Raw genomic sequence first — 24086 nt, forward strand, 5'->3', positions numbered from 1 at the left:
ATCAAGTTAACAGGGCTTAGTTTCCGAATCAGCAGTATTTGTGTGGGTTACTACTTGTTCCCGTCTAATCCCATCAACTACCTAAAAACACAAATTCCCAACGGCCTGCTGTCTAGTGGAGTCTGTTACTCAAGATTAAAATCAAAGAGGTCTAAGCCCAGCACTTCTGTTGGGAGATCCAGGGTCTCTGTTGAGATACCCAGAGAATCTGATGGGTTATCCAGTTGTACGGGGGCATCCTCGGGAGTCTCTTCCTTGGGCTGCGGGTCAGACCCACTCTCAGTCTCCATTGACTCCTGAGTGTTGGTTTCAATGGTGTTACTGTTGTCAAGAGCTGTGAACTCTGGTTGGGTTTGCTCTGTTTGTGGGGCCGTAGCTTCCAAGGCTTCGCTGTTATTCGAGTCATTCAGGGCAGCTTTGGACTCTACAACTGCCTTAGTGGCCTGCGGGTCAAACCCACTCTCAGTCTCCATTGACTCCTGAGTGTTGGTTTCAACAGCGTTACGGTTGTCAAGATCTGGGAGCTCGGGTTGGGCTTGCTCTGTTTGTGGGGCCGTACCCTCCAAGGCTTCGCTGTTATTCGAGTTATTCAGTGCAGCTTTGGACTCTACAACTGCTTTAGTGGCCTGCGGGTCAAACCCACTGTCAGTCTCTGACTCCTGAGTTTCAGTTTCATGGGTGTTACTGTTATCAAGAGCTGCTAGCTCGGGTTGGGTTTGCTCCATTTGTGAGGCAGTAGTCGCCAAGGCTTCGCTGTTCTTTGAGTCATTTGTTTCACCTTTGGAGTCTACAACTACTTTCGTGGCTGTGCTGGTGATGGATGTGGTACTGGCTGTGGTAATGCTGCTATAGAATATGTCAAATAAATCTTGGGCTTTTGCGGCAGCTAGATTAGACTTTGGTTTTTCTGATTTGTTCATCACCTCACTTGGGGGTCTCTGCATGAAAGGAGGGGGTGTGACCATCACAGGGACATTCTGCTCACTCTCAGGGACTCCTGGTGCAGATACATCAAACTTCATGGTCATCATGGTCAGGGGAGGCAGGGGAGTCTTGAACTCGGGCATCACTGCTGAAGGAGTAGATGTGGAGGCTTGACTAAAAGACTCTGCTGTGGAAGCTTTCTTTTCATCTGGTGAAGTGGGACCTGGCTTCCCAGTGCCCTCTGCTGACTTCTTCAAATCCACTTCCTCACCACAGAAAGCTTTGGAAATTATGTCTGCTGCCAGTACTGGGTCATTTTTAGGCTGGTTCTGTATGACAGGCAGAGGGGTCACATCACTGTCACCGGGTGGTCTGATAGAGAGAAAGGTGTTGAGAGGGGCCGGTTTAGCATATACCCAGGGCCCAAGTCCAGAGGGTTTTCTCAGGACCGTGGAAGGAGCAGGAAGGTTTGGGCGTATTTTCCCAGAGTTGAAGGGTACCCATGCGCTAGTTGGGGAGATGACCGTCTTCCCTGACAGTTTGATAGCAATGCTCTTGGCTGCGGCCAAAGACTTTGAAAATGCATCTGGGTCGTCATCCTCTTCAACCTCCTCATCTTCCTTCAGGAACTCAACAGCCACTCTCTCAGCCTCCTTCGCAAGCTCATTTTCTAGTTTCTTTTTCCAGCTGAACTTACCGAAGGCAGATGGAGGCTTCGGCTCCACTTTGGCAGTTTCCTCACTTTTCTTGCGCAGCTTTGCTCTCAATGCTGGATTAGGACCACAGAACACTTTGGGAGGGTCACTGGGTTTCTCAGGCTCACACTGCTTTCTAGATCCTGAAGTCTCCTCCCTTTGACACCCACCCTTCTCTTTTCTTGATTGTCTTTCCTCCTTTTCATTCTTAGGTTTCCCTTCCTCCCTCTCTGATCTATACCTCTCCTCCTCTTTCTTGCTACATTTGGGATTGGGCTCTTTCCACTTCCCATATCTGGACCGGTCTTCCTCTTCCTCCTGCTCATTATCCCTCCAATTAAACTTGGGTCTCTCCTCTACCCTGCTAAACCTAGGCCTGTCTTCTTCCTCTCTACGGTTTTTGAGCCGCTCTTCCTCTTCCCTGCGATTTTTGAACCACTCCTCCTCTTCCCTGCGATTTTTGAACCGCTCCTCCTCATTGCCATGCTTGTATCTCTCGTCGTCCTCCTTCTTACTGTACTTGGGCCTCTCTCCTCCCTCCTTACCATGTTTGTACCGCTCCTCCTCCTCTCTCTTGCGGTACAAATACCTCTCTTCTTCCTCATTTTTGCTGTACTTGACCCTCTCCACATCATCCTCCCTTTTGTGTTTGGACTTGTCCTCCTCCTTTTTGCTGCGTTTAGGTTTCCCTTCCTCCTTCTCTTTGCTCTTTTTGGACTCTTCCTCTTCGTGTTTACGTTTAAGCTCAGAGTGCTTTTTGTCACTAACTTCCAACGTGAGTCCAGCTTGACGATCCAGGTTCCTTCTCTGTTCGTAGAGCGGATACTCATACATTCGTTTCTGGCAGAAGGACCAAAGAAATATTCAAGTCATTAGAGTGAAATGTAAACAAGCTGTCCCAAAATTTGACTTCAAGGGAACAGTCTACCCAAATTACAAAAACATGTTTGTTTCCTTACCTTGTAAGCAGTTTATGGACAAAGAGACTGCAATATACAATTTGAGTTTGTTTACCTAGCCATTGACACCAAACACTAACATTAGCATTTTCTAACCAAAAACTATTGTGAGCCAATGTACCCAATATTAGCATGTTTTAAAGGTCATGTCCAAATTCTCTTATAACTTCAAACCAAGTCATTGACAACACAATCTGGAGACTTTGGGATGGCTTGGACATGATATTTAAACATGCTAATATCGTTTTTGCGGCGGGGGGGTTAGAAAATGCTTAAGTTAACGGTTTGTGACAGTGGCTAGGTGAACAAAAAACTTGGTTTGCAGATTTGAGGAAATATGTATATAATTTTGTAATTTAGGTGTAATTTTGTAATTTATGGCTGTGTTTGAACACCTATAGTAACATACTGTATACTACATATTTAATGAGTATATACTACATGTTCATTTTAGTATACTGTAAACTAACAGTACCCTTACTAACGCTTCACCTGTCTACTGGAAGTTGATGCTGCTATGCAACATCTTGCTAGCTTGCTAGAATAACTAACAAATGACTAGCTAGACTTCTTATGACTTCATTAACAATGTCCATTGCAAACGCTGAACGACTATACCACTTAGCTAAGAATGACGTAAATAATCAAGTCAATAAACGTGGGTAGTTCTTCGATGTATTAGTAGCCAACTAACGTTAGTTAGCCAACATACCGGTATATACAAGCAACTGCTGTAATGATATGCTATGCGGTTTGTAAGGCTAAAGTCATATTTCCGATACCATTTGATCATAGTAAAGCAGAGAATAAAAGACTACTGTGTGCACAAATAAATAAATTCCGTAGTAGTGTTTGGCATGGCCTGGCCGATTAATTAGGGCCGAATTCAATATTTAATCTCAATCGGGAATTGGGATTACATTGCAATCCACGAGGAGACTGTTGCAGGCAGACCACCTGTTACGCGAGTGCAGCAAGGAGCCAAGCTAAGTTGCTAGCTAGCATTACACTTATCTTATAAAAAAACAAATCCATCATCAAAAAGCACAATCGTTGCACCAATGTACCTAACCATAAACATCAATGCCTTTCTTAAAATCAATTCACAGAAGTATATATTTTTAAACCTGCATATTTAGTCAAAATAAATTAATGTTAGCAGGGAATATTAACTAGGGAAATTGTGTCACTTCTCTTGCGTTCGGTGCAAGCAAAGTCAGGGTATATGCAGCAGTTTGGGTCGCTTGGCTCGTTGCAAACTGTGTGAAGACCATTTCTTCCTAACAAAGACCGTAATTAATTTGCCAGAATTTTACATAATAACATTGAAGGTTGTGCAATGTAACAGCAATATTTAGACTTATGGCCCGTTCTATAAAATATGGAACAGTTCCGTATTTCACTGAAAGAATGTTTTGTTTTCGAAATTATCGTTTCCGGATTTTACCATATTAATGACCTAAGGCTCATATTTCTGTGTGTTTATTATATTATAATTAGGTCTATGATTTGATATTTGATAGAGCAGTCTGACTGAGCGGTGGTAGGCAGCAGCAGGCTCGTAAGCATTCCTTCAAACAGCACTTTCCAGTGTTTGCCAGCAGCTCTTCGCAATGTTTGAAGCACAGCGCTGTTTATGACTTCAAGCCTATCAACTCCGAGATGAGGCTGGCGATACTATAGTGCCTATAAGAACTTCCAAAAATCAAAGGTATATGAAATACAAATGGTATAGAATGAAATAGTTATATAATTCCTATAATAACTAAAACCTAAAACTTCTTAACTGGGAATATTGAACCACCAGTTTTCATATTTTCTCATGTTCTGAGCAAGGAACTTAAACATTTTTAAGTGTTAATTCAGTATTGTTGTAATTGTCATTATTACAAATACATATATAAAAAATAAAATGAAAACAATATTTTTAAAAAATAGGCCGATTAATCGGTATCGGATTTTTTTTGGTCCTCCAATAATCGGTATCGGTATTGAAAAATCATAAATCGGTCGACCTCTACTGTTCAACACTTAACTTGAGGACATTGCATGACAAAAGCATTTCCCAAACAAAGCCTTAGGTCACTTTTGATTAGGATCCTGGAGCGTTTGGTACCCTGATCTGCGCTATAAAGTATGTTTGAGACGCAAAAGAACCTTGGCTGAAATTAATCCTGGACCTGAATCGCAGGTCCAAGATTCAGGATAAGAGTACTAGGTAATGTGACGCAGCAGCACAAGTTGCGTGGAACTTTTTACCCATTGTAAACAAGCTAGCTTGCTAACATGTTAAACTTGAGTCTTGCAAATCGCACCCTGAAACAGTTATTTTCAAGAATTCTACAAAACATTTTGTAGAATTCCCCCAAAAGCTCCAGGAGTCCAAACCAGAGTGCCGAATTTCAGATGAAATGTACCTCACGGTGAAATAATGCCCTACTCCCAACTAGAAATGGCCTACCTTGTATTTCTCATTGTGAGGTTGACTCGTGGCATGATCTTCAGCGCAAATTGCATCCCCGCAAAACTCCTCGCAAAGCTGGCAATAATATCCCCTCACTGGCACCAAAAACTCAGATCCTATGAGAGAAAAAAAGAGACGTTTTTAAAAACACCTAATGGTCACAGGGAACAATCACAGATTTGTACCTTTACTATGCTCCCCATGGAAGAAAACCTATTGTAAAAGTAGATTACTACATTTAGGTCTGTTCCATAAGCATACATATACACATAACATCAACATTTGTATACATAGTGGATATCATAAGTACTCAACCCCCATGGAATTTTTCAAAATAAATGACATTACAAAGTGGGAATGAAACAGATTTAATTGTGATTTTTTTTGTAATTGATCTAGACAAAATACTCCTTAACGTCAAAGTGGACAGAAAATTCTACAAATATTTACAAATTAAATCAACATATTAAAAAAAATAATCTAAGTTCCCTCAGTCAAGAACTTAATTTCAAGCACAGATTTAACTACAAAGACCAGTGTGCTTTTCAAAAGCCTCATAAAGGGCAGTGATTGGTAGATGGGTAATAATAACAAATCAGACTTTGAATATCTCTTTAATAATTATACTGTGGATGATGTACTAAACCACCCAGACACAACAAAGATAGTCATCATCCTGAATTGGGCTGCAGGACAGGAAGGAAACTGCTCAGGGATGTCACCAAGAAACCACGGGTGATTTTAAAACAGCTACAGAGAGTTCAATGGCTGTGATGGGAGAAAACAGAGGACGGATCAACAACATTGTAGTGACTCCACAATAATGACCTAAATGACAGAGTGAAAAGAACAATATAAATATACAGAATAAAAGTATCCCAAAACATGCATCAAGGCACTATATAGTTATAGTGCAAGAAAACACAGTAAAGGAATACACTTTTTGGCCTAAATGGAAAACGTTATGTTTTGGCTAAATCCAACACGTCACTGAGTAACGGCCTGGTTATTTTCAAGAATGGTGATGGCTGCATCATGGTATGGGTATGCTTGACATCAGCAAAGACGGGGAGTTTTTCCAGATAAAAATAAATGGGATGGTGCTAAGCACAGGCAAAATCCTAGAGGAAAATCTGCTTCAGGCTGCTTTACACCAGACACTGGGGGAGGAATCACCTTTCAACAGGACAATACCTACAACAAAAGGCCAAATCTACACTGGAGTCACTTACTAAGAGGACAGTGAATGTTCCTGAGAGGCCAAGTTAGTTGACTTAAATATGCTTTAAAATGTATGGCAAGACTTAAATTGCGGTACAGCCATGATCCCCAACACTAACAGAGCTTGAAGAATTTTGAAAAGAATAAATGGGCGAATAATGCACAATCCAGGTATGCAAAGCTTTTAATAAAGACGTACCCAAGAAGACTGACAGCTGTAATACCTGCTAAAGGTGTTTCTAACATGTATTGACTCAAGGCGAATACTTATCCAATCAAGGTATATTAGAGTTTAACTTTTCATACATTTAAAATATATAATTATTTGACAAATGTTATTTTTTGAAGATCGTTCACAAAATGTTGACAAATCCATTTCAATTCCACTGTGTAGTGCAAAATGTAAAGAAATCCAAGGAGGTGAATACTTATGATACCCACTGTCGACATTGGTACTTGACTAAAAGGTTGCCCAAAATAGGATCGGCTTTACATTGCATTTAGAAATCAATGCTTATTTCTTATGCATATTTTGAACTCAGTGTCTGCAAACTGTGGCAGTAAAAGATTGCTAACAACATTTAACAGTACATAATAAATATTTAGAAGGGAAAAATAAAATATTTAAGTTTGTACCTTTAGCAGGTTTAGTCATTTTCTCTCCTGAAGAGTGAATCTTATTCTTCTCATTGTTGGAGGAACTTGACGCCCACGGTCGATTGTAAGGATCCTGAGTCTGCAAAGTGGCAAACAAAAAAGCATAACCAATCTGCTGTAAAAATACAAGGGACTGAACAGTTCAAATGAAAAGGTAAAAAGAAATCAGGCCAGTGATGGGGGACAAAAAACAGGAACAGGAGACAGCACTCATGATAGTAAACAAAAGCTCTTCAATTCACTGAGTATGATCGAATATCCAAGAAGGGTACAGCTCCAGCCGATCAGCCCCTCAGCTCTGTGCTCAAGAGATCCTTGCCGAGAACAGCCAATAGGCTTTCAGCATCATAATCAGGAGTCTGCTGCATTCCTTTTCAAGGTAGCTAACTAGCTAGCTAGCTAGCTGACTTCATAGTTAACAAGGCCTGTAAAGAGATGAGTCCATCTGAGTGTTTATCAGAAAGCAATTTAAAAATAAAGTTAAAATGTAAACTCGACTAGCTATCTATCATACCATCACCAAACCAGTCACACAATGCTAGCTAATAATGTATTATAAAGCAGTAGTTCTGGCCATGCAATCTAATTGTTTTTCTTGCAGTTACCAGCATGGCTGGAGCGCAAGTACAGCACAGCTTCTTAACCACTTGCAAAATATATTAATAAGACTACATTCAGCAACACTGTAGCTAGCTCAGTGTTTGTTTACTGCGTGGCTTAGCAAGGATAGTTTGGCTGTTCTCTGTAGTCTGTATGATATGTGACTGGTTCCACAGCAGAACTCCTGAGCACGGAACTGCTGAAGCTGGAGTCTTATCGGGACATTCTACAAATAGTACACAAACCTTCCGGTGCGATTTGCTGTGCAAGTGCGTGAAAAAATCGAACATGGAACCACAGGTGACATTGCAGCTTTTGCACCAGTGGTTCCCAGCGTCATAGTGTTCAAACAGGTCTGCTGGAGTCTCAGGAGGCTGGGTACTGGCAGGGGCTTTCTTCTTCGTTTTTTCAGGAGAGGCTCTTGAGGACGACGATGCTGCCTAATGAAGAACAGAAGTTACACAAGTCAGCAAAAGAGCGAAATAGGCCTGGAGGAAGTAGACAAAAAATACATTTGAGTGTTAAAAATTAAAACAGATGTTCGATAAAGAGAATTTTACGATGATCCCCAAACACTGAAGTTTTCAAAATCTCTTACCTTGGCAACATAGGCGATCTGTGTTCCAGCCTTGAGGGAGTTACTCGTGACTTATCAGAGAATCCTGTTTAAGACTAATATAGGACTCATATCGTCGTATCCTTGTACGCTAATCTCCACCAATTAATGGTCAAAAATCAAATTAAGTACTGATTTGTGAGCAGAGCAAAGCAGTCGAGAGAAATGGACTCAATGAGTGCTGTTCACAGACCATGAGTGTAGAGTGGAAAAACATCAAGTACGATATTTAAAGAGATTCACTCCTCTCAACCAAACAGCTAAAATTCAGAGTCGACTTTCCAATAGCAGAGGTCATAAAGATTGCGGCACCCACGCACTTACAACAAATGCCTTGTTTACCAAGTTTGCCGTATTGTACGTTGCTCTCCGTTACTCTTCTTTGTATCGTCATAAGCCCAGTATACATGATCCAAGTTAAACGCCATGACGCAGGCAATTTGAAAAATCGGGAAAAGTATATTGTGCTGATTTATTGGGGCACTGAACCATGTTGCGCGCCGTAGTTTAAAAAACTCCATGAAATTAGTGGTAAAACCATGATGTCATATTTGAATTCCTACAAGTGTATGCACCCTCGCCATTAAAATCCATTTGACTTTTAAGATGCCAAGCCGCTCTACTGTAAAGATAAAATGTTACATTTTGGTGTATTCTTGTCTTCAAACAATACACAGTTTCCATATTTAATAACTTAAATGATTTAAATGGAATACCTTATGATTACGTTTTTTGAATGAGAAATTAGAGATGAGTGACCACCCTATTAACATTCTCTTTTTAAAACACAAATTTGAAAGAATTAGAGCCACTGAAAAGGATTAAAACAGGCCACATAATTAGGATCCCTCTCTGTATGCAAAGTATTCATCCCAACTAATCTCTGATCTTCTAGCTACACGTTGATAGCGAAAAATGCTTTCGATTAAATGACAGTTAAATTACAAACTGGGGAAAAAGATGGCCACCTTTCAATTTATGAATGTAAATACCCTATACCCAAGTTTCTAACGCAAACATCTTACTGAGTTTGGCATCTCCAGAAACAATTACAGAGAAAAAGTTTGTTGTGGTCTTTCATAAACAAATACAGTGAGCTCCAAAAAAGATTGTAAAATGTAGGAAGAGCTTAAGCTTAATCACAACTGTTGGCCATATGAAAGTGAACAGGTTCCACCTATGTTGCAGGTATAAAACACATTCATTTGTAAACATGCATGTATTTGCAGACCAGTTATGAGATTAGTTTGGTCAGATATTGGCATACAAAGAGGGAACTTTTCAATCAAGATCGTGATCCAACTCTGCCTCTTGGGCAACACCAACATATGACAGAGCACACGGAATGTCCAGGTTAGACTGAGTAGTTGCACCAACATTGATTAACCCCATATCTGATGTATAAGCAGAAGGCTAAATGCCAGGTATTCAAAGTAAATACTGCTTACTGGTATTTAATGGATCAGACAAGGGCAAGTAGACATTTGCATCCAAACCAGCCCTTTTGTATGGTTATTCAAGAAGTCATTTAGACTGATATTCTAAAATAAAGCAAAGGCTACATGTCAATTTCAGCAAAATAAATATGTTTCTGCAGCAATGAAGGTTTTAAGGTTCTACCAGTACTTCAGCTCTCTGGCTTGTGCCTGGAGCAGCTTACGGAATTCTACCTTAGCAGAGGCATGGGCCACAGGTGATCTCTCTCGGATGTGAGCGCGCTCCTTTTTCTTCTCTTTCTCTGGAGGTGGTGGGTGTGTTGGCTGCTCAAGGTCCGCAGAACCCCTACCCTCTCGCCGGGGCTTGTCATTTGGTTGTAGACCGAGAATGAGAGCCACCTTGTCAAGCTCGGATCGTTTCTTCTCTGCTACCTCGTGCTCTTTGCGGAGCTCAGCAATCTGAGTCATGACCTCTTCCTGCAGCCGACTGATCTCAGACAGTAACGGGTCCTTATGGCCATCCTTTTCACGCCGCTTTTTGCGCAGAAGCTCCCCTACCAAGACAAAAACAATTTTTATCCAACTGTACAAAACCTAATGAACATTTATGACTTAAAATACAAAGAAATATAGGAAAGGAATGAGATGATTGAAGTACCTTGCTGTTTCCTCAATCTCTCTAGTTCCTTCATGAGATAATCTTTCTTTTTCATGCGGATCTCTCTGTCTCGTCTCAGTTTTTCCCGTTCTTCAAGAACCTACAGAATGGAGAATCATTAGAGAACGAGTGTATGGAAAGAAAACAAAACCAGCCAAAACAGTGTCAAATGGCATTTGAATTGAAGTGGATAGCTGAATACTCCACCTTTTGTTTTTGGCTTTCATTATTTCGCTCCTCTAAAACCCTCCTGTCCTTGCCATTATCTTGAGGGGCCATATTGGATGATGCTTTACAGGAAAAATGTACAAAATTAGACAGGAGTTATGTGCTGCAGTTTCATTGATCAAAAAATATATATACTCCACCAGTCAAAGGTTTGGACATACCTACTCATTCCAGGGATTCTCTTAATTTGTACTATTTTCTACAATGTAGAATAATAGTGAAGACATCAAAACTATGAAATAACACATATGGAATCACATAGTAACCAAGAAAGTGTTAAACAAATCCCAATATATTTTATATTTAAGATTCTTCAAAGTAGCCACCCATGGCCTTGATGACAGCTTTGCACACTCTTGGAAATCTCTCGACCAGCTTCATGAGGTCGTCACCTGGAATCCAGATCAATTAACATGTGTGCCTTGTTAAAAGTTAATTTGTGAAATTTCTTTCCTTCTTAATGCATTTGAGCCAATCAGTTGTATTGTGACACGGTAGGGGTGGTGTACAGAAGATAGCCCTATTTGGTAAAAAACCCAAGTCCATATTGGCAAGAACAGCTCAAATAAGCAAAGAGAAACAACGGTCCATCATTACTTTAAGACATGAAAGTCAGTCAAACCGGAAAATTACAAGAACGTTGAAAGTTTCTTCAAATGCAGTCGCAAAAATCATCAAGAGCTATGATGAAACTGGCTCTCATGAGGACCGCCAGAGGAAAGGAAGACCCAGAGTTATGGCTGCTGCAGAGGATAAGTTCATTAGAGTAACAAGCCTCAGAAATTGCAGCCCAAATAAATGTTTCAGAGTTCAAGTAACAGACACATCTCAACATCAACTGTACAGAGGAGACTGCGTGAATCAGGCCTTTATGGTATTTTTGCTGCAAAGAAACCACTACTAAAAGGACAACAATAATAAGAAGAGACTTTCTTGGGCCAAGAAACACGAGCAACGGACATTAGACCGGTGGAAATCTATCCTTTGGACTGATGAGTCCAAATTTGAGATGTTTGGTTCCAACCGCCATATCTTTGTGAGATACAGAGTAGGTCAACGGATGATCACGCTCCACAAGTGTGGTTCCCACCGTGAAGCATGGAGGAGGTGTGGGGATGTTTGCTGGTGACACTGTCAGTGGCTTATTTAGAATTCAAGGCACACTAAACCAGCATGGCTATCACAGCAATACACCATCCCATCTGGTTTAGTGGGAGTATCATTTTGTTTTTCAACTGGACAATGACCAAACACACCTACAGGCTGTGTAAGGGCTATTTGACCAAGAAGGAGAGTGACGGAGTGCTGCATCATATGACCTGGCCTCCACAATCACCCAACCTCAACCCAATTGAGATGGTGTGGGATGAGTTAGACCGCAGAGTGAAGGAAAAGCAGCCAACAAGTGCTCAGCATATGTTGGAACTCCTTCAAGACTGTTGGAAAAGCCTTCTCCATGAAAGTGGTTGAGAGAAAGCATTACACACTCTTGGCAATCATCAAGTGGCGCAGCGGACTAAGGCACTGCATCTCAGTGCTAGAGGCTTCACTACAGACACCCTGGTTCGAATCCAGGCTTTATCACAACCGGCCATGATTGGGAGTCCCATAGGGTGGCGCACAATGGGCCCAGCATCGTCCGGCTTTGGCCATTGTATGCCGTCATTGTAAATAAGAAAAATTTGAAGAATTGTTCTGAACTGACTTGCCTAGTTAAATAAAGGTTAAAGTCAAAGGGTGGCTACTCCTTCAAGAGCGTTGGAAAAGCATTCCAGGTGAAGCTGGTTGAGAGAATGCCAAGAGCGCAAAGCTGTCATCAAGGCAAAGGGTGGCTATCTAAAAATGTGTTTAACACTTTCTTGGTTACTACATGATTCCATATGTGTTAATTCATAGCGTTGATGTCTTCACTATTATTCTACAATGTAGAAATATAGTAAAAATTAAGAAAAACCCTGGAATGAGTAGGTATGTCCAAACTTTTGTCTGGTACAGTATATATTGACGGGGAATGAACAAGTCATTAAACATCCACTTATTCAATGCCATCAGTTTATTCTCACCCTTTCTATCACCCCCCTGGTGCAACTCTGGCTGGATAACTTTAAGGTATGGTCTGTCAAAAGGCGGAGCATTCGGAAAATCTTCAATGGGAGATTGAGGTGGCATGCCCATAGATGGAGGTGGGTACATGGGCCACTGTTGGGGCATGTAAGGCCAGTTCCCATATTGCCCATAGCCAGGTGGTGGATAGTTGGGTGGTACCAGACCATGCGCCTGGGCTTGGGCATAGGCAGGCATGGAGAGAGATGGGTGGGTGGGTGGCACTGGAGTAGTTTCAGGGGCTTGTGAAGCCTTCTGCACCCAGCTACTGTCCTCAGTCCTCACCTCTCTGCCACCTCGAGTCTTCCCATGGTTGCTGTGCCTGTCAGATGGGGGTGACTTCTTCCGGTTCCTGCTGTTATCACGGCTGCTACTACGGCTCGGGCTGTGGCTGTCGCTACGACTGCTAGAGCTGCTCCCACTGCAGCTCCTACGCCTGCCCCTGCTCCTGTCTGAGCTTCCTGAAGAGTCACGGCGATCCCGCCTCTTGCCAGGTCGACGGGAGGGAGTTTTCGGAGGGGGCTTCTTTCCATGCAGACGCTCCTGAGTCCTGGCAGCCATCTTGCTGATCTCTGTCACCCCCAGGTCCAGCCCGATGGTTTTGAGGAGGTCCTGGATCTTCTCGTACTCCTCCACGTCTTGCTTCTCCTTCCCTTCCAGTGGCCCTGTTCCTGGTGGGTAGTCATTAGGCTCTTCAACCTTGATATTATGGTCAGGGATGGCAGAGGACCTGCTTTGATGCCGATACCTCATGTCCATTTGTTGCTGACGAGAGCTTCTCGGATCTACAATACCAGGATGGCCCTCTAGGTGCGGTGAGGTGCCATAGCGTGCCGGGTCACTCATAATATCACCATATAGCTCTGACAGACTGTGCTGACGGGGAGCTTCTGCTGGAGCCCTGCCCCGCTCTACATCATCTTCATCGCCATAAAGGAACTTCTCCTCATCGTCAATGTCTGGTACCCTCTTCCTTTTCTCCTCCTGCGGTGCAGGTGCACCTCCCAACAGGTCAAGGATCCCTGCAATCCCACTGTGGTCCAGCCTACTCTGGGCCATGTGTGGGTCATCCCTCAGCTCCCCCAGCATGGTGGCCAACATGATAGGGTCCATGCCTTTCATAGCTGAGAGAAGACGCTCTGCCTCAGCCTCACCAGCAGGGTCAACTCTTGGAGAATCACTGTTCTGCAAAACAAAAACAAAATAATCTATGATAACCAAATTTATCATGAATAGTAACTTGGATGAAGAAGAAAAAAACGCCTTGTGGGATGACAGGGTTAGAGTGAGTATAGAGATGGGTAACACAATACACAGCTATAGGCAACATAATTAATTTAACATAGTAAGAAAATGACATGTCCACTACCTGCACATATGACGGGGAGTCAGTCTCAGAGTCCATGCGCCTCTTCAGGATGGACTTTGTGGGAATATTCAGCATGTCTTCCATCTCTTTGCGGCGACGGGCCAACTCCAGCTCCTTGAACCCACTTGTCTTCTTTAAGTTATTATCACCTCCCCTGCTGCTCCTGCTACTGCTGCTAGTACTGACACTGCGGCTCCTGCGTGGACCAGCAGTCTTTGCTCTGCTCATACTGCGGGCCCGTCCATAGCTCTGGCCATGACTCCCACTCCTGCTTCGGGACCTGCTTGGCGGACGGCTCTTGCTCCTTCCACGACTCTTGCTCCGTCCCCCCATTTCAGGGCTTTTGCTTCGGGCCCGGCTTTTGCTTCGTCCCCCCATTTCAGGACTGCGGCTTCGGGCCCGGCTTTTGCTCCGTCCCTTCATTTCAGGGCTGCGACTTCTGACGCGGCTTTTGCTCCGTCCCCCCATTTCAGGACTGGGGCTTCGAGCGCGGCTTTTGCGCCGTACCCCCATTGCAGGGCTGCGACTTCGGACACAGCTTTTACTCCGTCCCCCGATTCCCGGGCTGCGGCTACGAGGACGGCTCTTGCTCCGTCCCCCGATTCCCGGGCTGCGGCTACGAGGACGGCTCTTGCTCCGTCCCCCGATTCCCGGGCTGCGGCTACGAGGACGGCTCTTGCTCCGCCCCCCGATTCCCGGGCTGCGGCTACGAGGACGGCTCTTGCTCCGTCCCCCGAATCCCGGGCTGCGGCTACGAGGACGGCTCTTGCTCCGTCCCCCGAATCCCGGGCTGCGGCTACGAGGACGGCTCTTGCTCCGTCCCCCGAATCCCGGGCTGCGGCTACGAGGACGGCTCTTGCTCCGTCCCCCGAATCCCGGGCTGCGGCTACGAGGACGGCTTCTCCCCCTGCTGGGACTCTGCCTCCTGGGGCCACGGTCATCAGGCCCGTCATAACTGGACCTCTTTGACAGGTAAGGAGAGTAGTCTCTTGAGGGTAGCCCTACCCCAGGTGGTCCAGTCAACTCATTGCCCACAGTGATGACCAGACTGTGGTCAGGGGGGATGCCACCACGGGGAGATGGAGATCTCTAATGACAGAAATAGATATGTAATCAGTTTCATAACACTGGGATTTAGAAATGATGAGATAATTTTGTGCAATTGATGCATTGCTCCAGTAAAAAAGGCAATATGAGCCCGTGCAAGGGACGGGACTAACTTCCAGTTCCAGCTAACAATTTAACCAGTATCAGGGTAGAAGAGGAGACAATGAATGTCAAGTCTTCTCTCTAGCCCAGGTAGATACCATTCATTTTCCCATTAGACAGCTTCTGCAAACATTGTCAAAATACATTCGATACTCACAAAATATGGAGTTTGTGAGCAACCGATACATACTTTCCAAAAAAAAGTTAAACATTTATAAGCAACCCCAAAAAATTGTCTGTAAATAATCTATATATTGTTTTTTATCACGTGCCAAATCCACCTCTTCAGCACCAATAAAAATCACCCATTACTGCCACGCACAGGTTGGTACAGTATCCCGAAAGGTTATTTATTTCATTACCTACAACCAGGGCCGCCGGACAACGTGTGGCGAGGCAGCATTTGCCACAGCACTTTTAAATCAGGTGGCTGCGCCACACCACTTTGGCTTTATACTAAACAAAAAATATAAACGCAACATGTAAAGTGTTGGTCCCATGTTTCATGAGCTGAAATAAAAGATCCCAGAAATGTTCCATATGCACAAAAAGCTAATTTCTCAAATGTTGTGCACACATTTGTTTATCCCTGTTAGCAAGCATTTCTCCTTTGCTATGATATTCCATACACCTGACAGGTATGGCATAGCAAGAAGCTGATTAAACGGCACAATCATTAAACATTGTGCTGGGAACATTAAAAGGACAATAAAAGGTGCAGTTGTGACAACACAATGCCACAGATGTTTCAAGTTGAGGGGCCATGCAATTGGCATGCTGGCTACAGGAATGTCCACCAGAGCTGTTAACAGATAATTTAATGTTAATTTCTCTACCATAAGCCGCCTCTAACGTCGCTTTAGCGGTGATGCACCGATATGACATTTTTGGCCGATACCCATATCTGATATTTCCCTTGACAAAAAAAAACTTGATGGATATTTTCAATTTTAGCAGTCTTTTAAGCATTCCAGTACAGTTAAATAGTTCACACACATTCCCTGGTTCAAATCCAGGCTGTGGCCGTGATATTTTAAGGATGTGAAATGTCAGAATAGAGAGAGATTTATTTCAGCTTTTATTTCTTTCATCACATTCCCAGTGGGTCAGAAGTTTACATGTACTTAATTAGTATTTGGTAGCATTGCCTTTAAATTGTTTAACGTGGGTCAAATGTTTCAGGTAGCCTTCCACAAGCTTCCCACAATAAGTTGGGTGAATTTTAGCCCATTCCCCCTGACAGAGCTGGTGTAACTGAGTCAGGTTTGTAAGCCTCCTTGCTCGCAAACGCCTTTTCAGTTCTGCCCACAAATTTTCTATAGGATTGAGGTCCGGGCTTTGTGATGGCCACTCCAATACCTTAACTTTGTTGTCCTTGAGCCATTTTGCCACAACTTTGGAAGTACAGTGCCTTGCGAAAGTATTCGGCCCCCTTGAACTTTGCGACCTTTTGCAACATTTCATGGTTCAAACAAAGATATAAAACTGTATTTTTTTGTGAAGAATCAACAACAAGTGGGACACAAACATGAAGTGGAAAGACATTTATTGGATATTTCATACTTTTTTAACAAATCAAAAACGGAAAAATTGGGCGTGCAAAATTATTCAGCCCCTTTACTTTCAGTGCAGCAAACTCTCTCCAGAAGTTCAGTGAGGATCTCTGAATGATCCAATGTTGACCTAAATGACTAATGATGATAAATACAATCCACCTGTGTGTAATCAAGTCTCCGTATAAACGCACCTGCACTGTGATAGTCTCAGAGGTCCGTTAAAAGCGCAGAGAGCATCATGAAGAACAAGGAACACACCAGGGAGGTCCGAGATACTGTTGTGAAGAAGTTTAAAGCCGGATTTGGATACAAAAAGATTTCCCAAGCTTTAAACATCCCAAGGAGCACTGTGCAAGCGATAATGTTGAAAAATGGAAGGAGTCGTATATTGCACAAATCTGGCCTTTATGGAAGAGTGGCAAGAAGAAAGCCATTTCTTAAAGATATCCATAAAAAGTGTTGTTTAAAGTTTGCCACAAGCCACCTGGGAGACACACCAAACATGTGGAAGAAGGCTCTGGTCAGATGAAACCAAAATTGAACTTTTTGGCAACAATGCAAAACGTTATGTTTGGTGTAAAAGCAACACAGCTGAACACACCATCCCCACTGTCAAACATGGTGGTGGCAGCATCATGGTTTGGGCCTGCTTTTCTTCAGCAGGGACAGGGAAGATGGTTAAAATTGATGGGAAGATGGATGGAGCCAAATACAGGACCATTCTGGAAGAAAACCTGATGGAGTCTGCAAAAGACCCGAGACTGGGACGGAGATTTGTCTTCCAACAAGACAATGATCCAAAACATAAAGCAAAATCTACAATGGAATGGTTCAAAAATAAACATATCCAGGTGTTAGAATGGCCAAGTCAAAGCCCAGACCTGAATCCAATCGAGAATCTGTGGAAAGAACTGAAAACTGCTGTTCACAAATGCTCTCCATCCAATCTCACTGAGCTCGAGCTGTTTTACAAGGAGGAATGGGAAAAAGTGTCAGTCTCTCGATGTGCAAAACTGATAGACATACCCCAAGCGACTTACAGCTGTAATAGCAGCAAAAGGTGGCGCTACAAAGAATTAACTTAAGGGGGCTGAATAATTTTTCACGCCCAATTTTTCAGTTTTTGATTTGTTAAAAAAGTTTGAAATATCCAATAAATGTCGTTCCACTTCATGATTGTGTCCCACTTGTTGTTGATTCTTCACAAAAAATACAGTTTTATATCTTTATGTTTGAAGCCTGAAATGTGGCAAAAGGTCGCAAAGTTCAAAGCGGCCGAATACTTTCGCAAGGCACTGTATGCTTGGGTTCATTGTCCATTTGGAAGACCAATTTGTGACCAAGCTTTAACTTCCTGACTGATCTCTTGATGTTCCTTCAATATATCCACATAATTTTCCTGCTTCATGATGCCATCTAGTTTGTGAAGTGCACCAGTCCTGCAGCAAAGCACCCCACAACATGATGCTGCCACCCCCACGCTTCACGGTTGGATGGTGTTCTTCAGCTTGCAGACCACCCCCTTTTTCCTCCAAACATAATGATGGTCATTATGGCCAAACAGTTCTATTTTTGTTTCATCAGACCAGAGGACATTTCTCCAAAAAGTACAATCTTTGTCCCCATGTGCAGTTGCAAACTGTAGTCTGGCTTTTTTATGGCAGTTTTTGAGCAGTGGCTTCTTCCTTGCTGAGCGGCCTTTCAGGTTATATCGATATAGGACACGTTTTACTGTGGATATAGATACTTTTGTACCTGTTTCCTCCAGCATCTTCACAAGGTATTTTGCTGTTGTTCTGGGATTGATTTGCACATTTCAAACCAAAGTACGTTCATCTCTAGGACACAGAGCGCGTCTACTTCCTGAGCGGTATGACCGCTGCGTGGTCCCATGGTGTTCATACTTGCGTACTATTGTTTGTCCAGATGAATGCCTTCAGGCGTTTGGAAATTGCTCCCAAGGATGAACCAGATTTGTGGAGGTCCACAATTTTTTTCCTGAGGTCTTGGAAGATTTCTTTGGATTCCCACATGATGTCAAGCAAAGAGGCACGGAGTTTGAAGGTAGGCCTTGAAATACATCCACAGGTACACCTCCAATTGACTCTAATTATGTAAATTAGCCTATCAGAAGCTTCTAACGCCATGACATAATTTTCTGGAATTTTCCAAGCTGTTTAAAGGCACAGTCAACTAGGTGTATGTAAACTTCTGATCCACTGGAATTGTGACACAGTGAATTATAAAGTGAAATAATCTGTCTGTAAACAATTGTTGGAAGAATTACTTGTGTCATGCACAAAGTAATGTCCTAACCGACTTGCCACAACTATTGTTTGATAACAAGAAATTTGTGGAGTGGTTGAAAAAAAAGAGTTAATGACTCCAACCTAAGTGTATGTAAACTTCCGACTTCAACTGTATATAGCTAGGTGTCAGCATCTAAAATAACCCTAATTTATGAGACAGTTCTTATTTGATTTATGGTGTCGGACCCATCTATGTGAAGCTAGCCACAATAAGGATTTTCCACAATAGTGGACTTTGCGGTTAGCCTACAAAATAAAAGTAAGCCATAATTCTACTATTTGTATTACTGTCTATAACATACTTTTATTTTGAAGGCAAACTGCAAATTTCATTGTTGTGCCTAATACTTATTGTGGCTAGCTTCACGACATAACCCAGTGTGGTCAAGCCTCACTAGCCAGATGAAGCTAGCTGGCTGCTTATAACATTAGCTTTGGGCAACAGGGTTAAGTTGCTGACTAGCCATTTATTTTCATGAACTGAAGCTCAATTTCAATAGGCGAACAACAAGTGGCAACCTAGCTAATACCCACTCACAAGGATTCCTAAATCATTGCTAAGAATAATAAATTACTGCAGGTTCTACTGGTCATTGTTTTCAGGCTGCTTGTATTGTTGCTAGCTACCCCAGAATTTGCGGTCAAACAAATTATGCTTTATTACCAACGTGGTATTGTAAACACATCGTTCGTGGCCGGTGTTTGCACAGCTTTTACAGTGCTACTCTATCTTTTTTGACACTCAAAGACCCAAACGGCATTCCATTGTATGCATGTCGTGAAGCAAATAGCAGTGACGCTATTACTGTAACTCCTGTAGCGCAACATCTGGAAAATAGCGCACTTGGTAGTGTGGACCGGTGCTCGACCAGTCGGCGAAAGCAAACATCACCCACGACAGAGAACGGTTGATTGTCAAGGGCAATGAATAGATTACACCTTTGAGTTGTCTCGCTGAAAATTTTGTTATGCTTTCAAATGACTGCTCGACTTGTTGACTGTCGATCCACACAGCAGACATTGTGGGCTAGTTTAGGAATGCTGTGTTGCACATGTAGTGCAAAATTTAACGTGGCGTCTTAAAGTCATGTACCTACGTTATATAGGTATGCACGTCAGCTTTGGCATCGGTTTTGCACATCAGGGCATTGAAATAGACATGCACGATATATCTGTGAACACATCAGAATCGGCCGATATTAGCTAAAAATGCAAATATCGGTATCGGACAATTCTGATATGTTCACAGATATATCGTGCATCCTTATTTTAAAGAATTTGTCAGTACGCCCAAATCTGCCTCACAAGCGCAGACCATGTGTAACCACACCAGCAAGACCTCCACATCCAGCTTCTTAATCTGCGGGATCGTCAGAGACCAGCCACCCGGACAGTTGATGAAACTGAGGAGTATTTCTGTCTGTAATGAAGTCCTATGAAATGCTTAAAGAGTTGCATTCTGTCTTGGAATGGGTGGCCAGTAATAAACTGGTCCAGAACATCTCTAAAACTAAAAGCTTTGTATTTGGTACAAATCATTCCCTAAGTTCTAGACCTCAGCTGAATCTGGTAATGAATGGTGTGGCTGAACAATTTGAGGAGACTAAATTACTCGACTTACCTTAGATTGTCAAAACATGTAGATTCAATGATTGTCCATAATAAACAGATGCTCTGCTTTTTGGACACCACACTCCAAAAAGCAAGTCCTGCAGGCTCTAGTTTAGTCTTATTGTGATTATTGTTCAGTCGTGTGGTCAAGTGCTGCAATGAAAGACCTAGTGAAGCTGCAGCTGGCCAAGAACAGAGTGGCACGTCTTGCTCTTCATTGTAATCAGAGAGCTGATATAAATACTATGCGTGCCAGTCTCTCTTGGCTAAGAGTTGAGGATAGCCTAACTACGCAACTTATTTTTCTAAGAAACATTAATGTGTTGAAAATCCCAAATCGTTTGCATACACTACTTACACACAGCTCTGACACAGACTTACCCCATTTTGGGGAATTTTCAGAGGTGGAAACTTTGTGGGAATTAACAGGAATATGCTAATTAATATTAATACCATTTAAAAGTAGATTATTTTTGCATTGGATATATTTACCATATCATATGGAGACAGAAACATAAACATGTTACCTTATTATTTACAATTGTCTACTTATGTTTAATTCCTTCTAATAGAAATAAAAACAACTATTTAGTTACAAATTGAACTTTAATTAAATGAGTTGACTCTTCACATGGGATGATTTCACTGAACAACAAAAGGGAATATTGAATGATCCATCTCCCAAAAACATTTTCAATATACATCTGTAAAATGATAGTCTAGAAACTAAAGCTTTGGTTGTCTTCCTCCCAGGCTTCCGTGTCTTCTCCCTGGACCTCCTCTTTAACACCAGGCTCTGAGGACTCATCTTCACTGTCACTCTCAAATCCTGTTGATGATGGCTCATTGTCAGGCTCAAAAAGCCTCAAATTTGCTAAGACAGCCACCAATTTTTCAACCCTTGTATTGGTCAGCCTGTGCGTGCTTTGGTGTGTGTTCCCAAACAAGGACCAGTTGCGCTCTGATGTGGCTGATGTTGGTGGAATTTGGAGGATGATGAGGCAACAGGGGAAAGAGCCTCAGATCCACAAAGTCCACTTCCAACAGGTGGCTGATGAGATATGTTGGCACGACTGCCAAATTGCATCTCCATCCCAAAGCCCTTGCTTGGAAGAGTACATTGCCAGACTGCCAAGAACCTTGCCCTCATCTAGGCCAAGGTGGCGAGAGACAGTAGATGACACCATAGGCCTTGTTGATCTCTGCACCAGACAGGATGCTCTTGCCAGCATACCTGGGGTCCAACATGTACGCTGCGGCATGTATGGGCTTCAGGCAATAGTCTTCATGCTTTTTGATGCATTTCAGAACTGCAGTTTCCTCTGCTTGGAACAACAGTGAAGTGGGCAGGGCAGTATGGATTTCTTCTCTTACATCTGCAAGCAGAGTCTGAACATCAGACAGGACGGCATTGTCTCCCTCAATCCATGCAATGGCTACTGCTATAGGTTTCAGGCTGCTTACCTCTCTCCCCAAATACATCATCAGCATAAACCCAACCAGTCATGTTTTCATTTGATTGTCAAACAATCACTTCAAAGGGGCTCTTTTACTAGGTTACCCACGCATGTTCATCCACAAGCAACATATTTCCAACCTCCAAACAGTGGTGAATGGAAAAAGACATCTGTTACACAAAACACCAAAAATGTAATGACATTTGGTGATGGTCAGTTGTCCAGAATGAATGCCTCCACTGCTGTCTGTGCGCGTCTCGTGTCAGTCATTCATCTCTGCCTTGGTAAAATTTATGTTTTCTTGTCGAACCACATTGCATTTTGGTGCGTAGGCTGTCCACCCGTTTCCATTTGCAAATTTGTCCTGCCTCTGACACTTACGGTAATTATAAATAATGGAGTAATAGCCTACAGTTTTCTTGACATTTGTTTTTATGTATTTTATTTAACCAGGTAAGTTGACTGAAAACACATTCTCATTTACAGCAACGACCTGGGGAATAGTTACAGAGGAGAGAAGGGGGGATGAATGAGCAATTGTTTTCATTATTGTGATAGGCTAAGGTTTTAGAGGTATTGCGTACCCCCACTATTGATTTTGCCTGGACACTGTACCAGACCTCCTTACTTTCACCCCAGTATTTAAATAGATTAAGTAGACAATGTTTTTATAGTAATCTTTCTGAAGAGATTTGGTCAAAAACAATACTTTTTTTGGGGTGCTAGTAAATTAAAAAAAAATTGGAAGCACATACCAGGCATGATGTCAGTAAAAGATTAAAGTTGCTCAGCGAAACTCCATATTTGGGGAGTACCAAACATACTTTGACTTGCAGAACTGTCTAATGGAAAAATGAATGGTTGCTAACTGGGATAGAGGAGACTTGTCATACTCATTGTCTCCTCCCCTGCACAGAAGTATATTCCTTATGTCGATTCAGTTGCAAAACGTTTCGTCTGTTGCTTGATTTATTTCAAACAGAAACCGTTTAATCCAAGCGGAAAATGTTTTGTGACGAAAATGAGTTTATATTGGACAAATTAAGGTCGATCCCACACAGTTACCTTCCGAATGGTTCTTAATTAATAAACGATAAACGGTTTCCGTTGCAAAACGTAATGTATACACACCAGATAACGTTACTGATTCAGCAAACAATAAACAGTGATCAAATGGTTATGCTAACTAGCCTAGTAAAGCAAAAAAAAATGTATAGCTACGTTTACCAACGTAATTAACTAGTGGTAGGCTGGTCAGGTAGCAGTAACATGCAAATAATGATTGTACTTACTTCTCTTTGGGGAGGGCCGCTGCCCCAGTATTCACCACTTGGTCCTCTGCGACTTCCTGAACCAGCTGAAGTATACCTCCTGCGCGGTGGAGAACGTCTGTACTGGTCTGGAGGTGGCCCGTCATGGTAACCATCAAACGGCGGTCTGGGCCTGCCCCGTTCTTCTCTAAATGGAGGCCGAGGATACGGCCGGCCAGGCGTAAGACCACGGGGCGGTGGACCACGGCCCTCGTACGGCGGCGGATACCCTCGAGGTGGAGGCCGTCCACGATACATATTTTACTGTTAAATTTTACTTTTCCTATCAATTACAGCCACTTACTACCGAATAGATTTTATACACATTGCCGTTTTATATTACTTACTGTATGTCTGCAGCTAGTGATAATGACATTCTAACTACCATGTAGCTATTTCAGTTTGTTTGACGAACACAGCGCTCACTGTGTTACGATTTCCGGCCTGATAAAACCGAAAAACCTTGTCTTCTTCTTTCATATATTAGCGTTCGGCCAACTAACGTGAACGGTGCATGCCGCCACCTACTGTGATGGAGTGTGTGGTCGATTACGGTTAGATTTAAACAAAATTCAACAAAAACCTAAATCGTCCGAGTCCTTCCCAATCCCATACTACTAAGAAAATAAAAGAGCCACGCTAATTCCGACCACAGCCCGTAAATTAACAGACCGTCCTCCCAATCCCCGAAATATATATATATA

At 42.6% G+C, this 24086-nt stretch overlaps 1 protein-coding gene across 7 annotated transcripts in view; it reads right to left on the reverse strand.

Annotated features, from left to right (window-relative positions):
- Window positions 1-24047, reverse strand: part of LOC110527449 (uncharacterized) — a 24658-nt gene extending 611 nt beyond the window's left edge. For 4 of the 7 annotated variants that reach the window (XR_002474137.3, XR_016496642.1, XR_002474136.3 and 1 more), the window contains exons 1-10: window positions 23365-24047; window positions 13931-15019; window positions 12522-13746; window positions 10438-10520; window positions 10231-10330; window positions 9807-10126; window positions 7766-7960; window positions 6900-6999; window positions 5040-5158; window positions 1-2459 (exon numbers count right to left, since the gene is read on the reverse strand). The exon at window positions 1-2459 is cut by the window's left edge. Coding sequence is in view for 1 of the 7 variants with exons in the window: in XM_021608727.3 (XP_021464402.3) it covers window positions 126-2459; window positions 5040-5158; window positions 6900-6999; window positions 7766-7960; window positions 9807-10126; window positions 10231-10330; window positions 10438-10520; window positions 12522-13746; window positions 13931-15019; window positions 23365-23640 (5841 nt within the window). In the remaining 6 variants the exon portion in view is untranslated. The remainder of the gene's footprint in view (window positions 2460-5039; window positions 5159-6899; window positions 7000-7765; window positions 7961-9806; window positions 10127-10230; window positions 10331-10437; window positions 10521-12521; window positions 13747-13930; window positions 15020-23364) is intronic. The other 3 variants (XR_016496645.1, XR_016496644.1, XR_016496643.1) reach the window with 1 other exon arrangement.
- Between the last annotated feature and the right edge of the window lie 39 nt (window positions 24048-24086).

The sequence above is a fragment of the Oncorhynchus mykiss genome, chromosome 1, assembly GCF_057628025.1.
Source record: "Oncorhynchus mykiss isolate SJ-2025 chromosome 1, ASM5762802v1, whole genome shotgun sequence".
Lineage (NCBI taxonomy): Eukaryota > Metazoa > Chordata > Actinopteri > Salmoniformes > Salmonidae > Oncorhynchus > Oncorhynchus mykiss.